The sequence below is a fragment of the Poecilia formosa genome, unplaced genomic scaffold (assembly GCF_000485575.1).
Source record: "Poecilia formosa unplaced genomic scaffold, Poecilia_formosa-5.1.2 Scaffold88, whole genome shotgun sequence".
NCBI classification, from domain to species: Eukaryota; Metazoa; Chordata; class Actinopteri; order Cyprinodontiformes; family Poeciliidae; genus Poecilia; species Poecilia formosa.
The window spans coordinates 2,052,729-2,066,162 of NW_006800027.1; the positions used below are offsets into that span (position 1 = coordinate 2,052,729).

A 13,434-nucleotide genomic window follows, 5' to 3' on the forward strand; every position below is an offset into this window, starting at 1 on the left:
AATATTTTCTCTTCATTTCTTTGAGTGTTCCTGAAAGCCAACAAGTTGCACTTTGGAACGACCTTAATATTGTATCATGTTTTTGATCTGAGTTTGTTTTACAGCATGAAATGTCTGAATGAGTGCTCATCCAAGACTGGTGATTCCATACTTTTTGCCAGGGGTTGTAGATGCTGAAAATGAAACTGGACTGAAGGGTACTATCTTAAAAGCTTGCTGAGTCCTAGTCCTATAAATACACTCTGCATTTATTTATTTTTTTTTTCAGGCGACTTTGAAGAAGCTGGACCTCATGATGAAGCAACCAACAAGTTTATGCTTAAATCCTTAGATGTGTCAGTGGCCAACAACACCAAATCTGGTTTCACCAGCAGCACCTCTAAAGTGGAGGCTACAGTGAAGAAGGCAACTGCTACTGAAGCTGATCTATCTGAACCAAAGAAATAAATGTCATTGGTGTTTCTCTGCTGTAGACCTAAAAAGATTCATGTATTTCAATGAAGGGAAATCTTGAATGTGGGCTTTTAAAAAATCTACTTGGAGGGGAGATGGCAGCTCAAATGAGTCTTATAAACTGTTAAACCTCTGCACCTGTGAGACTTCAGTTCTTAAGACTGCTTATCCACTTTGTTACAACTGGCTCAAGATCATAATAAAAACAGGAGACCATGCAGAGGTTAAAGTGTAGAAAAATTGTGGATGTTGGTGTAATGCAACTGCTTGGATGTGTTGGTGTGCAAAAACAAACGCAAATGGGGGGGGAGGACAGGAGGCCTGGTAACAAAATGCCTCAAGTGGCAGAGTGGATGCTGAAGGTGTCCCAGAAGACAGACGGCCAGGTTCAACTACTCTGCACTCCCAATCAACCTGATCAGCAGCACACCAAAAGGGGAGGAGCACAAGGACAGGCAATGCCTGCAACACAAGGCCCAGGACCTTTCTTAAGACTGCTGAATGCCAGAAACCTATACACTTATGACCAGATTATTGGCTTTTTTTTTTTTTTAAGTGCATTAATTTTGGTAAGGCTAATGCTTTACTTGGCCAGAGATGGTGCTATGTTCACTCTTGCAACCCTTTAATTCCAACTATATGTTTTCCTTTCTGGTATCAATGGCTTTAAGTCTAAATTTTGACTCTAAACAACCTTCCTAATCTACACTCTGTGGGAGATGAGCTAGCCCAAGATTTGTTTTAAATATGTAGGCATTTTAGGAATGTTTTATCTTAAACCTTTTTTAGACTTTCAACAGAAATGATCATGACCCTAAAACTCTAAAAATGGATTAGTTAGGAAGCCCACATAACCAAGGGATATAGATTATGCCTGTTCAGACAATGGGGCTTAGGAAGCTGGGTGTACCTGCTGAGGTCAACTGGTGTGGCCTACAGATTTAATAAAAAATCTGCTTCAACCTAGAAGACATAATTCTCTACAGATTATGGAAATCTAAAATAAAATTTCTCCAATAACATTGCGAGGTTCGACCTTTAAACGGAGTCACCCTTTTGAGGAGCAATACAGATTTTGAATAGACAACTGTACCTGGCTGTTGACATTTCATCTAGAGTTCAACGTTGACACACCCTCATGACAAAGGTTGGCTAAACAAAATTCTGAGCTGCTTAGGAACAAAGCCAATCAAAACATGAGTCGATCTCTTCCCTCAATGTCACTTACCAATATCAAAACTTAAATGTTTTAGGGCAAAATTTCCACATTCACTTGAATACCAAAAAGAATCGGAACCATTGGCATGGAAAGCTGAGAAATGCTTTGAGCAGATTTCAGAGTTACACAAAAGTGTGCCTCTCCCACTTGTCAAAACTGGCCACTGTTAACTGAGCTAGTAAACCGGTCTACAACAGATGCCATCTCCACCCTTCTCTACCACACCTAGAGAACAAAACCTGTTTGACTACAGCAGAGGTAAACATAGTCTAATCAAACCAGCTGACTGATAAACTGGATTTGCATCCGGCAATGTGCATGTGGATTTTAAGACATCTACACTCCTCTCATTGTATGTGTTTCAATAAAAGGTTTCGAAGATTAGGTCATGAAGAATAGAGTCAGTTTCCACACACCCCATGAATGAATTCCTTTTGCTACTTCCTGAAATAAAAACTTTCAGAATTATGGTTAGTAGTGAGTCATTCCTGTATGACCTTGAGCCAGTCGTAACAGTATCCTTTATGTATAGTGATTTACTGTGAAATAGTGGTTTTGTGTGAGTTAAATGGTAATAGGAAAACAATGTGCATTGAGGGATATGATTAAGTAACAGAAACTTACGCTAAATGTCAGATCCTAATTGTTTAGAACAGACTTCAACTGAGAAAACTTTTCTAAAACACAACTCCTAATAGTATGCTGTACGATACTAAAATTAAGTCTAATTTATGAAAGCAATTCTGGACAACAAAGCATATGAGTTCTGACTTGGTAATTCCAAGATGGTGAGTCATAATGAAAAAGAGAGAAGATGTGGAGCCCTGTGTCCACCAAAGAAACCAATTACTTTTTTTAATATATTAAGTGACATTATGAGGATGACATCATGATCAACTCCGCATTTCATACAAGATAAATTTCTTTTTTGAAACCTGGACTGTCTGCACCAAGCATGTACAGAATTTTGTGTACACGAGGTATTGATTTCTGCAACAGCCAGTTAGTGAATTATCTTGCAGATTTCACATGCTTTTCTTAGTCTGAGGCATGATCTACAGTAGGCTAGGGGTGAAAACAAACAATACCAGAAGTTAGATTGAAAGGGATGAGGGTGGCCACAACCATATGCCAAGGAGAAGACAAGGTTGTCAGCTGAGGAACAGAGTATGATCAGTTCTGTTGATATTAATGTGACATCAAATGCTATCAGTCAAATTTTCTACATTATTAGTCACATTCACAATGCAGGAGCCTCTAGTGTATTCAATCAGATCTAAAACCAGCAACAAAAAATATAATATTCACAAACTCACCACTTTAACAAATTTGGATCATGGTAAACTATTCAAAAAACAGGGCAATAACTTTTTCAAAAGAGTCATAATAATATTCAATGCATAAAAATTCCCAGTCCATTGTACAAGTGTGTATTGCGATAAGATTGACCTTTTAATTAGGCAAATGAATAAATGAATCTAAATGTTTTATAATGACCCAATAATTTTTACTCTTTTAATGTATTTACCTAAAATAACACTACTGTATGAAAATAATAGCTTCATTAGCAAATGTTCTGCAGAGTTTAGTTGCATTGCTTTTTTTAGTTATAATCACTTCTCATTTTCTATTGCTGTAGAATCGAAACTAACTTTAAAACTGTGTCACAGAACAATAATCTGACAGTGTACCACGTAGCAAAAGCCACACCCACTGAAAGCATAAAAACAAGTTTTCCCATCAAGCACAACACAAAAATGTAAGCCATACCCTTGCTGGAAACAGCTTGCTTGCAACATTAATACTGGTGAGTACAATGAATTTGTCAAAATATTTTTTACTATACAAAGAGGAAATCTTCTTTAATGTATTCAAATTTTTTGTTGTATTGTATGTTGCAAATTTTAATAAAACCAAGAAAAGGAAGATGATGCATAAAAGAAGACAGTTTTTTTAAGCAAAGCTATTGATTAATTCTATTCCTACATCAGTGAAAACAATGTGAAGCTTTTGATTATTACAGAAAGAGTCCTCTTTTTAGACTTAGAACTTGGATGCAGTTTTACTATTACCAGATCATGTATAATTACTTGATATAAAACCACATCAACTCTTGAGCATGAGGAGAAACGTACAACTAAAATATAAACTGCATAGTTCAGTGAGCCAGATTATGAAGAAATCAAGGTTTTTTTTTTGTTATTCAGCACTTCATGTTTTAAAGAGTTTTAAAATTGTGTAGTAAGCATTTAATGCATACTGTTTGAATTTGTAGAGATTTTTATACAAGCCATGAAGCGATTTATTAAAAAAAATATCTATATTGTGCAGTGACATTGAATCTTATATATAATCTTATACATATATATATATGTATAAGATTATATACATATATAATCTTATATATATATATATATATATAAGCTGAACATGGTAAGTGCATGTAGATATAGTGATATCGGAATTAAATATACAAAGTAATTGTTGATCTATTATTTGTCCTGCAGTCATCAAGTAAAATGGATTGCCACCCAATAGATTTGGGTAAGTAAGATAAGGTAAACACACACAAAAAAAAGCTAACAAAAAAAATCCAGTCAATTATGGTAGGAAAGACATATAAATGTGTGTTTTAGATTTTGATTGCAACTGTGTATTGCAGTGAATTATAAGAGAATATGTTTTTGTTATGTTTTAAGATGAGTACTCATTTTATATGCTATAACAAAACTATTTGTTAGTAATTGCTGTCAAGAAGTTTATTCTAAGTTATTTAAGAATTTGCATAAAAATTGTGCAGCCTATGCTTTTGTGTTTTGTAATTACTATGAATTAGATATTTTGTTTACAACTAACAGAAGATAAGAATTGTTCAATAGACATATTATTATAACATTTGATTTAAACACTTTTATCCAGCAGAGTGGCAGAAACTGCCTTTCAGCTCCTGGACTGAATCTCATGTGAGTTCATGGCTGAAATCCATTGGAATAAAAGAACATTACATACTGAAGCTGAATGAAGAAGAAGTGACTGGTTCAGTTCTCACCACTCTACAGAGGGATTATCTCAGCAAAACCATTGGAATGAAAAGTGGCCAGATTGAACATTTACTCAAGAAAAGAGATGATCTATTAAAGACAGAACAGAGCAAAACAAATACAAAAACTGACACAAGTAACAATACAAGACATGACAAAAAAGTAAATGTTTTGGTGTCAGAAGGAACACCTGACAGAAAGGTGCAAGACGATGGCACTAATGCATGCAATGACATTGTAAAGTCTGGTGTGGGCTCCTGTGAGTATCGAAAATTTGACCAGCGTCCAACAAACTTCAGATATGTGAAGCACAATTCGCTTCCCCCAGAGACGGGACCTGAAAACATGATTGTTCCATGTCATGAATATAAGTCACTAGAAGTTGCGCACAAACTGGACTCAAAAAGACTTAAAACAAAAGTGGCAAGTGAAGTCCTGAGATTTGCATGTGCCTGTATGAATATGAGAGCCAATGGAACAATTCATTTTGGCATAATGGATAATGTCAAATCCACTCACAGGCATGGTGAAATCATAGGGATACCAGTCCAAAGTCAAGAAGATTTTGTGGATGCATTAGATTACATTGAAAAATGCTTTAAAGGCTCAAATCACCAATGTGATGCTAGGAAATGCATCAGAAACCCCTGTTTCATTGAGGTCCTTGATAAGGAAAATGCTGAGAAAACATGGGTTGTTGAATATGACATTGTCCCAAAAGCCAGCATTGTTAAAGGTAAACTATACTCTGTTGGTGTCCCAAAGTTCTCTGAGAAAGATGGGAAAGTGAAATGTGAAGAGCAAGTCCCATATCACCGGGTCGGGGCCAACACACCACGGATATCTGATGACGAACTAATTCGTTTTATTCAAGATCTGAGAGAGAAGGACCAACAAAGGGAGGAGGCTGAGTCCTCAGCCAACCAAACACCTCTCGAATTCAGAGAAGACCAAAAGAGAAAGCTGTCCATCCTTCTGACCGGAGGGAAAACGCACATGGACAATTCTCTCTTTTACATTGTTGTGGCAAACAAAATACAGCCAGAAGATCTTGACAACATAACCTTCTTGGTTAACATGAATCTTTTTTGTGTGTTTGACTTTGACCCTGATTCTGAAACATCTGGCCTATATGGTAAATACAAGGAGCAGAAAGCTGTAACCCCACATTTCCTCAATGACTATGAAAACAACAAAAGACTGGAAAATGCTGATCTTATTGCTTCTTTAAAGCTCTTTGACCGAGTCAGCTGGATCTATTGCAATGGACGAAACAACTTCCCTGGCAACAATGTTCCCTGTGACGAAATCACTTGGATCAAAATACAAAAAAAAAAGATGAAAAAAGCGGTGTCCCTAATCTGCAATGAAATCCTCCCCAGGAATTCATTTGTTGTTATCTTTCTGTTCATGTCTGATGTTGAACAGCCTCTTGTTGAAACTTTTCATGAGTTTTATGCAGAAATGAATGGGCATGATTGCCTCGCAGTCATTGCAGAGTCAAAGGAAACTTATAGAAAATGGTCAAGTCTGGCTCAGGTTTCTTGTCCCATTTCTGCACTCAAAGAAATCAGCATTGTTGACATGCCACTGAGTCATGTGGATGCAACAGTTCAAAGCATTCAGCTGTCAAAGAACCAACCAGAAAGGAAACTACCAGTATCAAATCGTGGTTTGTGTTTCCTAAAGTCTGTTGACGAGGCTATGCTAGATTCATTGGAGATCATCAGTGTTGACCAGTGTGATGACACAAATCTAGAAATCATGAGTGATGAAGAAATCAAAGAAACTGAACTCTACTTCTACCGTGGTGGAAAAATTAACTGGATTAACTTCTGGCTTGCTGAAAAGCACAAATGTGGAAACATCATTGAACGTGATGCCTACAAAGAGGCAAGCACAATCCTGGATGATGTGGTTCATCGTCACAAAGCTGTACGTCCCATAGAAAGTGTGAACATATATCATCATCCTGGCGGTGGGGGAAGCACAGTGGCACGGCAGATGCTCTGGAGTAGAAAGACAAAAGTACGATGTGCAGTTGTCAAACAGTCAAAAGAAGTCACTATTGTTTGTGAGCATGCAGTGAAACTGAGGGAACATGATGAAAATGACAAAAACAAATGCCTTCCTGTGCTCCTCCTGCTGGAGGACCAAAATGCAGACTACATTGATGATCTTCGACGACATCTGGGAAATGTTATTGCAACCAAAAAGATAAACCAATCTGTGCTGTGCTTCATCCTGCTCATCTGCAACAGATCAAATGATCCAGAGAGAAAGTGCAGGGCATCACCATCTCAAACAGTAGCTGTCACCCACAAACTGTCAGATCAGGAAAAACCTATGTTCCAGACGAAGGTTGACCAACTTAAACTTGAGTTTGAAGAAGACTTCAAATTCATACTTACATTTGTTCTCATGAGTAAAGAGTTCCAGCCAAGCTACATAAAGGATTTTGTAAAAAATATCTTAGATAAAACGGATCATTCCTCATCTATTACTTCTCTCATCAGATTTGTGGCTCTCTTAAATTGCTATGTTAAGGATTCCTACATATCTGTTTCACACTGTGAGGCCTACCTTGGCATTGCTAACCACTTTAGCGGAGTGAAGTATCATGCCTTTGTTGATCATCTCACTGATGAGGCTAAGCTTATTTTCATCCATCTAAGAGACAGCTCAACACACATTCAATTGATTCGAATCATTCACCCTTTAGTGGCAAAAGAAATTCTGACTCAGATCTCCACAAGTATGCCTCAAAGCTCTATTGCCATGGAGCTCATCAAAGATGATGTACTCATCAATCACAGATTTGAAAGAGATCCATTCTTAAAGGTTATAACAGCTCTTTTCATAAGAAGGAACAGAAAAAGCAGAGGAGATCAAGAAGACACAGCTTTTTCACCTCTTATTGAAAAAGTTTGTACAGAAAGAGGTGGTGTTCAAAAAGCTGTTGACTTGATGAAAGCTGCATTCATAGCTTTGGGAAAAGATGCTTATGTTGCACAACAACTTGCCAGGCTGCTTTACACAAATGAGAGATTTGAGGAGGCTCTTGAGTGGGCAGAGGAGGCAAAATCGTTGTGTCCACATGATACATTCATCCTTGACACACTGGGTCAAGTTTACAAGCGATGGTTTTACCACTTGTATGACACCCTTGAAGAAAAAGACCCTTCTCCAGAGAAGGGAGTTGAAATAATAAGCATCGCACTCAAAGGAATATCTGCTTTTCGAGCCTCTGAAAAAACACCAATGAAAGAGACGGTCATCCTTAACAGTTCATACTATGGAGAAGTGGATGTTGGCTGTAGATTACTTAAGTTCTTGTCAGGAGTTGATGTTTTTTCAAAAACAACTGGATATTCAGAGCTTATGAACTACTTGCTAACAGACTACATACCAGAAGAAGTCAAAATACCCTGGCAGAAGTTTCATCAGCAGTTAAAAGGATTACAAAAGAGCTTGAGACAGGCTCTGGAATGCATTTCTGAAGACCTGAGCTACTTTCAGATTGACATTAGCGAAGAGGATGAGGAACTTGATGCAAGAGATCCAGAGCAGGTTTACAATCCAAGGCTATGGTTGACAAAGAAAAGTGCTGTTTATGCAGGGTTTTTCTGTGGTATACAGGAGGAGAGTGATGAATTAGCTGAAAATGCCAGCACTGATCAAGTAAATATACTATCACCTTTCCAAAGACAGATGAAATCTTATAAGCTTGGAGGAGGAAATGTTTCATCCATCCTCTCTTTACTCTATGACAGGAAACCACAGAGGGCAGGAAAAAAGCTTGAGGACATCCTGGGCATGTACTCAGAAAGCCTGACATGGAAGGATCTTGATGAAACTGAACTCATAAATGTCATTTTTTGCCAGATAGCTCTTAACTGTGTCCTACCTGGATCCTCAAAGCTCTTATCCCTCAAGCAATTACAAGATCTCAGCAAGGGATTTAAGACGAAGGGAAAATACATGTCATCAGCAAGTGCCCTCTTTCTTTTCTCTCTCCTGTTTTGGCCTGAGGACAGTAAAAATGTGAGTTCTACTGATGTCCAGATACTTCTATTGGCCATTGATGCTCTTCAGAGACTATGTGAACAAAAAATCCAACACATGGCTCAGAGAAAAAGTAGGATTGTCACGCACTTCTTCCTGGCAAAGGCAAGAGGTCTAAACAAGATTGTCCACAGAAGTGCTATTGAAAAGCAGATCAAAGGAACTCTGAGTGAGAGAAAACTAAAATGGCTTGGAGGGGAAGTGTGGAAAACCAAGGAAGTGGTGCAGCAACTGAAACGGATTGAAGGGTGGACAGAGAATGAAAACTTGTATGTCCAATGTGGGCATAAAGACAAAATAAGAGTCATTCCTCGATACTCGGCTTCCTTGCCCTATGGAAATGAAAAGGTCACTTTCTACTTAGGCTTTTCATTTGATGGTGTTGTTGCTTTTGACATTCAGGTGATGAAATAATGTTAACTCTCAACTAACCTGTTAAATTATCTTGATCTTGAAAATGCATGACCTGAATCATAAAGGCACGCCATCTAAAAGTAATTTATTGTAGACGTATTTGCTAACTAGACTGAGTGAATGTGAGCAAGATAGATAAGTTAATTAATTTAGGTTTGTTCAGTTATATTTTATTGTCTTATCCAGCTTTAAAATGTTTGTTTTAATATGCAGAATATATGCACTGGTGCATAGTATGTTTAAAATAAAAATCAAATAAAGCAATGATATTATTTTTTTCTGAAACATGTTTAGTAACCTTATAACCAGTAATTAGAGTCCGTTACAGAGAGAACCATCTGTGGAAACAGATATTTTCCCTGCATAAGCAATGTGAGAAACATTGTTCACACTAGAAAAAAAGAAAACATCTGTATGGAATTAGCAGCTAATCAACTCTTGTAAACATCTTGATTTAGAGTTAATATGTTTAGTTTTGATTTATTTTCAATGGTTTAAGATTTATTTTAAGATGTTATTTTTTCAAGTGGTTTTACCACTGTTTAAGATAAGATTTTACATTATCGCTGTGCACTTCTTTAAATATAATGATTATCAGTCTTCACATTTTTAGCAAGTTTTGCATAAGTAATTTTTCTAACTTTGATAAATGTTTTTCATAATTTGTGTATGGAGTAATAGCTGCCTTTCGAAAATCTTGACTTCAGACCTTTATTAATTTGTACTATTTCTATAGATTGACATAAAGCCAACAAGCCCAGAGAACTCATTATATTGTTGTTAGAGTTCAATGGTTTGATGGGACAGACGCTGAAGCACGTTTTTTTTATTTTAGGACCTCCAGCAATCAGTGCTAAGACAAATTAAATCTTTTATTACTAAATGGATTCTGTATTCTTTAATTGATAAAATACAGTGTTTGAGAAAAATGACACCCAGTAAATGACAACTGCAGTTAATAGTTAAAGCATTGTTTGGGTTTTGTTTTGTTTTGTGTTATTCCCCAAGTTCTACTACAAAATGTCAGTTTAATCTCATAATGTATAACCAATCAAGGCCTGGCAAAATTCACTGACCAGTGACAGATCTTCATAACACTTGCATAAAATGTGGGAAAATTGATATTTAATGGAGAATAAACAAGTGACGACCACTCATAATTGTTGTATCTAAATGTCATGGTAGTGTTTACGTTTTTATCTTGGAGTTTTAATCTCAGTGAGTTTTTATCCTGGCTCAATGAAGATGAAATAAAATTAAACTAATGACGAAAACAGTTATACTGAAACAAAGCCACAGAACAAAGACAAATTATTAGTTTTGTGCTGCAGCATCTAGTAATCCACATTCTTAACATCCATGAATTGCACTCAGCCAGGACTATGTACATATAATCAGTTTTCATGAAGACTATAGACCAAGGAAAACATTTCTGAGAAGGGTTAATTTTTAAGTATAAGATCACACAAATTCTACAAATGTCTGAACTGATAATTTAGGGGGCCATTTTTAATTTGGCCTATTTAAAAGCCCAGTCAACAGAGCTCATTACAAAACAGGAATGAGTTTGCCACTTTATTTTTGACTAAAATTAAGAGATAGTTCCTTTTAAAGTAAACAAATGAAAACAGTTCCTGGCAACCTTGACCAAACAGCATCAATTCAACAACAATGTGTGCTTCACAGTGTTGGTCACAGCAAACCTGTATTTGTGTAAAATTTGCATTAGGACCCGTGGGTGAGTAGTTGTCATGTGATGCAGGCAACATCATGTTCAAGCTCAGTTGTTTTTGTGTGCTTCTTAACACCACATAATTCTCCATTTGCTTTGTTGGTGTCTCCTTAAGACCTCTGTTGTACAGTAATCAATACAAAGTAATACCAACACTGCATCCACCACAAGCAGTCCAGAAAACCAGAAACTGGATGAATCCCTAATCCTATTAAAGAAAGAACCAGAACAGGGGTCTCACCAAAAAAATAAGATAAAATAAAAGATTGGCCTTATGGGGACCACATTTGACAGTGACACACCAAAACAAAAATCCAGAAACTGAATTTCAGGAATTTTACTAAGCTGATGTCATAGTAGCAATTGATCTTGAACAACAAAGAGTGAACTAGTTGGACTGAGTGAAGGACATTACAGGTGAATTGTTATAAACAATAAAAAAAATTGCCTTATCAGAAATATATTGATAAATGTCACTCACTGGGGCCTGTCCCCCGTACAATCAAGTAGTACGGGATACAAATACTTGTAACTTTTCACTGTTCTTAAAACATTAACTAGTCCTGAAATCTTTCTACAGCAACTCAATTAAATCAAATGCAAGAGATATATTTTACACAGCAGTTTTTTTATAACAGGAAAAAAACAAGGAAAATTTATTATTTTAAACCAATAACTACGTATTGTGAACTGTGATACTAAATATAAGTACTTTAATCCATAAATTAAACACCTAGCTTTAAGTAAAAAAAAACAAAAAAGATTTTCATTTTGCACTAGAAATGCAGCAAGTGGGTTCAAAAACATTCTAAAGCAACCATTTGGAATATTAAAAGAAATGTATTTACAATTCCTTTATTTCACACGGCCTGTATGAAGAACATATAAAACAAGCCCAGGATAATCCAGCATATTATGGCCAACACTGCATCAGAACTGGAACTTAACTGGACAACCCGCCCAGCTATATAGTTGAATAAGTTATTTTTTATCATCCCTTAATATGTTGAGAAGCACCTCAGCTGAAATGTTTTTAACCATATAATAATCAGAATAATAAACACATGGAGAACTAAAGTATTGTCGCTCATTATTCAGCGAGTGAAATGAACCTCAAGAGCCCGGAACCTTTGTGGCAGATCTTAATTTTCGTCGGACATATTTTTGAAAGTACACGTTGGATCCAGGCAGGAAAACTGGCTCAACCTTTAGGTTTTTCCCTTTCTTTTTACAATTAGCCTCAGATTGAGACGTATAGGATCCCAATCCACAACAAAGCTGCAACGNAAAAAAAAAAAAAAAAACTGGGCATGGAATAGAATTGGCACTAAGCATGCAGTTAAGCAAATCTTGTAAACATCCTGATTTAGAGTAAATATGTTTGTTTTTCATTTACTTTTAATGGTTTTGAGTTATATATTTAAAGTTACATTGTCAAGTGGTGTAACTGGGGCTTTAAATACCGTTATTAGTGTTCACTGTTTTTTAATCAAGTTTTGCATAACTTGTTGTTCTAATCTTAATAATTGTTTTCGACTAATTATTAGTTTGTCGTAATTTGTAAATTATGGAGTGATAAATGCTGCATCTCAAATCTGTAAGAAACTTCCAGAAAACTGCAAAACAGCTGAAACATTGAGTTTCTTTAAACCAAGACTAAAAGCCCACCTGTTTAGAGTTGATTTTGAACCATAATAATTGGACCATTAACCAATACATTTGATGTACTAATGATTCTGATGATGACACTTGACAAAATGTAATGTCTGTTATTAGTTTTCACAACTATTGACTATATGATATGTTTATGAAGTATTTTTCGTTTTCGTGATGTAAAGCTCATTGAACTGTTGTGTTGCTGAAAAAACAGAACAGTTGTTTCACAACAGTTGAATGATTGATTGATTAAACTGCACAGTCTAACAAACCTGTGAATTACTTGTTTTATTATTACTTATAAATGTGTCAGTGCTTTGATGGACAGATATTGAAGCATTTTTTTCTTTTAATACCCCTAGCAATCAAGAGTAAGACAGATCAAAATGTGTGTATGTGTGTGTAACTGTACACCTAAACTTACTAAAGAAATAATCAGACAGGGTGTCTAATCAGAAAATTTTCAAATGAGTGGCCTGAAAACTTTTGGGGGGAGGGGATTTTTGTTTTATTGTATACAACAAAGCAAAAATCCAGAAACTGAATTTGAGCATGTTTTACTAAACTGATGTCATAGTAGTGATCGATCTTGAACAACATGAGAGTGAAATAGTTAGACTGACTGAAGGAGGTTACAAGTGAGTTGTTATAAATAATTAAACATGACCAGGATGAATGAATAAACAGATAAATGTCACTTATTGAGACTTGTTCTCGCTCCTCTCAGCATCAATGTAAAATAAGTATTAGTTAAAACGTCAGGAGGTCACATCGGTAACACTTTATTTGAAGGGGGTTGAATAAGACTGACATGACCCCTGTCATGAACATGAATAAGCCTTCATGAATATTTA

At 36.1% G+C, this 13,434-nt stretch overlaps 2 protein-coding genes across 5 annotated transcripts in view; both read left to right on the forward strand.

The window, feature by feature from the left end:
- Positions 1 to 468, forward strand: part of LOC103141714 (zona pellucida sperm-binding protein 3-like) — a 3,707-nt gene extending 3,239 nt beyond the window's left edge. The window contains exon 9 of the mRNA XM_007557452.2: positions 269 to 468. Within this exon, the coding sequence (XP_007557514.1) occupies positions 269 to 447 (179 nt within the window). The 3' untranslated portion in view covers positions 448 to 468. The remainder of the gene's footprint in view (positions 1 to 268) is intronic.
- Positions 469 to 3,429: 2,961 nt separating this feature from the next.
- LOC103141716 (sterile alpha motif domain-containing protein 9-like) lies at positions 3,430 to 9,417 on the forward strand. 4 transcript variants are annotated; one of them, XM_016673948.1, is made up of 3 exons: positions 3,430 to 3,479; positions 4,180 to 4,216; positions 4,595 to 9,417. In XM_016673948.1, the coding sequence occupies exons 2-3, from the start codon at positions 4,192 to 4,194 to the stop codon at positions 9,190 to 9,192; spliced, it is 4,623 nt and encodes a 1,540-aa protein (XP_016529434.1). In that variant the 5' UTR covers positions 3,430 to 3,479; positions 4,180 to 4,191; the 3' UTR covers positions 9,193 to 9,417. The 4 variants fall into 4 exon arrangements, with proteins under 4 accessions (XP_016529434.1, XP_007557518.1, XP_016529433.1 ...); XM_007557456.2 differs by having other exon boundaries at positions 3,465 to 3,479; positions 4,592 to 9,417; XM_016673947.1 differs by lacking the exon at positions 3,430 to 3,479 and adding an exon at positions 4,096 to 4,105.
- The last annotated feature ends 4,017 nt before the right edge of the window (positions 9,418 to 13,434 follow it).

What these genes read in the sequence shown, in the direction of transcription:
- LOC103141716 (XM_016673946.1), top strand. An exon ending in TTGCCACCCAATAGATTTGG is followed by an intron (nt 4,217 to 4,591) that starts GTAAGTAAGATA and finishes ACTTTTATCCAG; the next exon opens with CAGAGTGGCAGAAACTGCCT.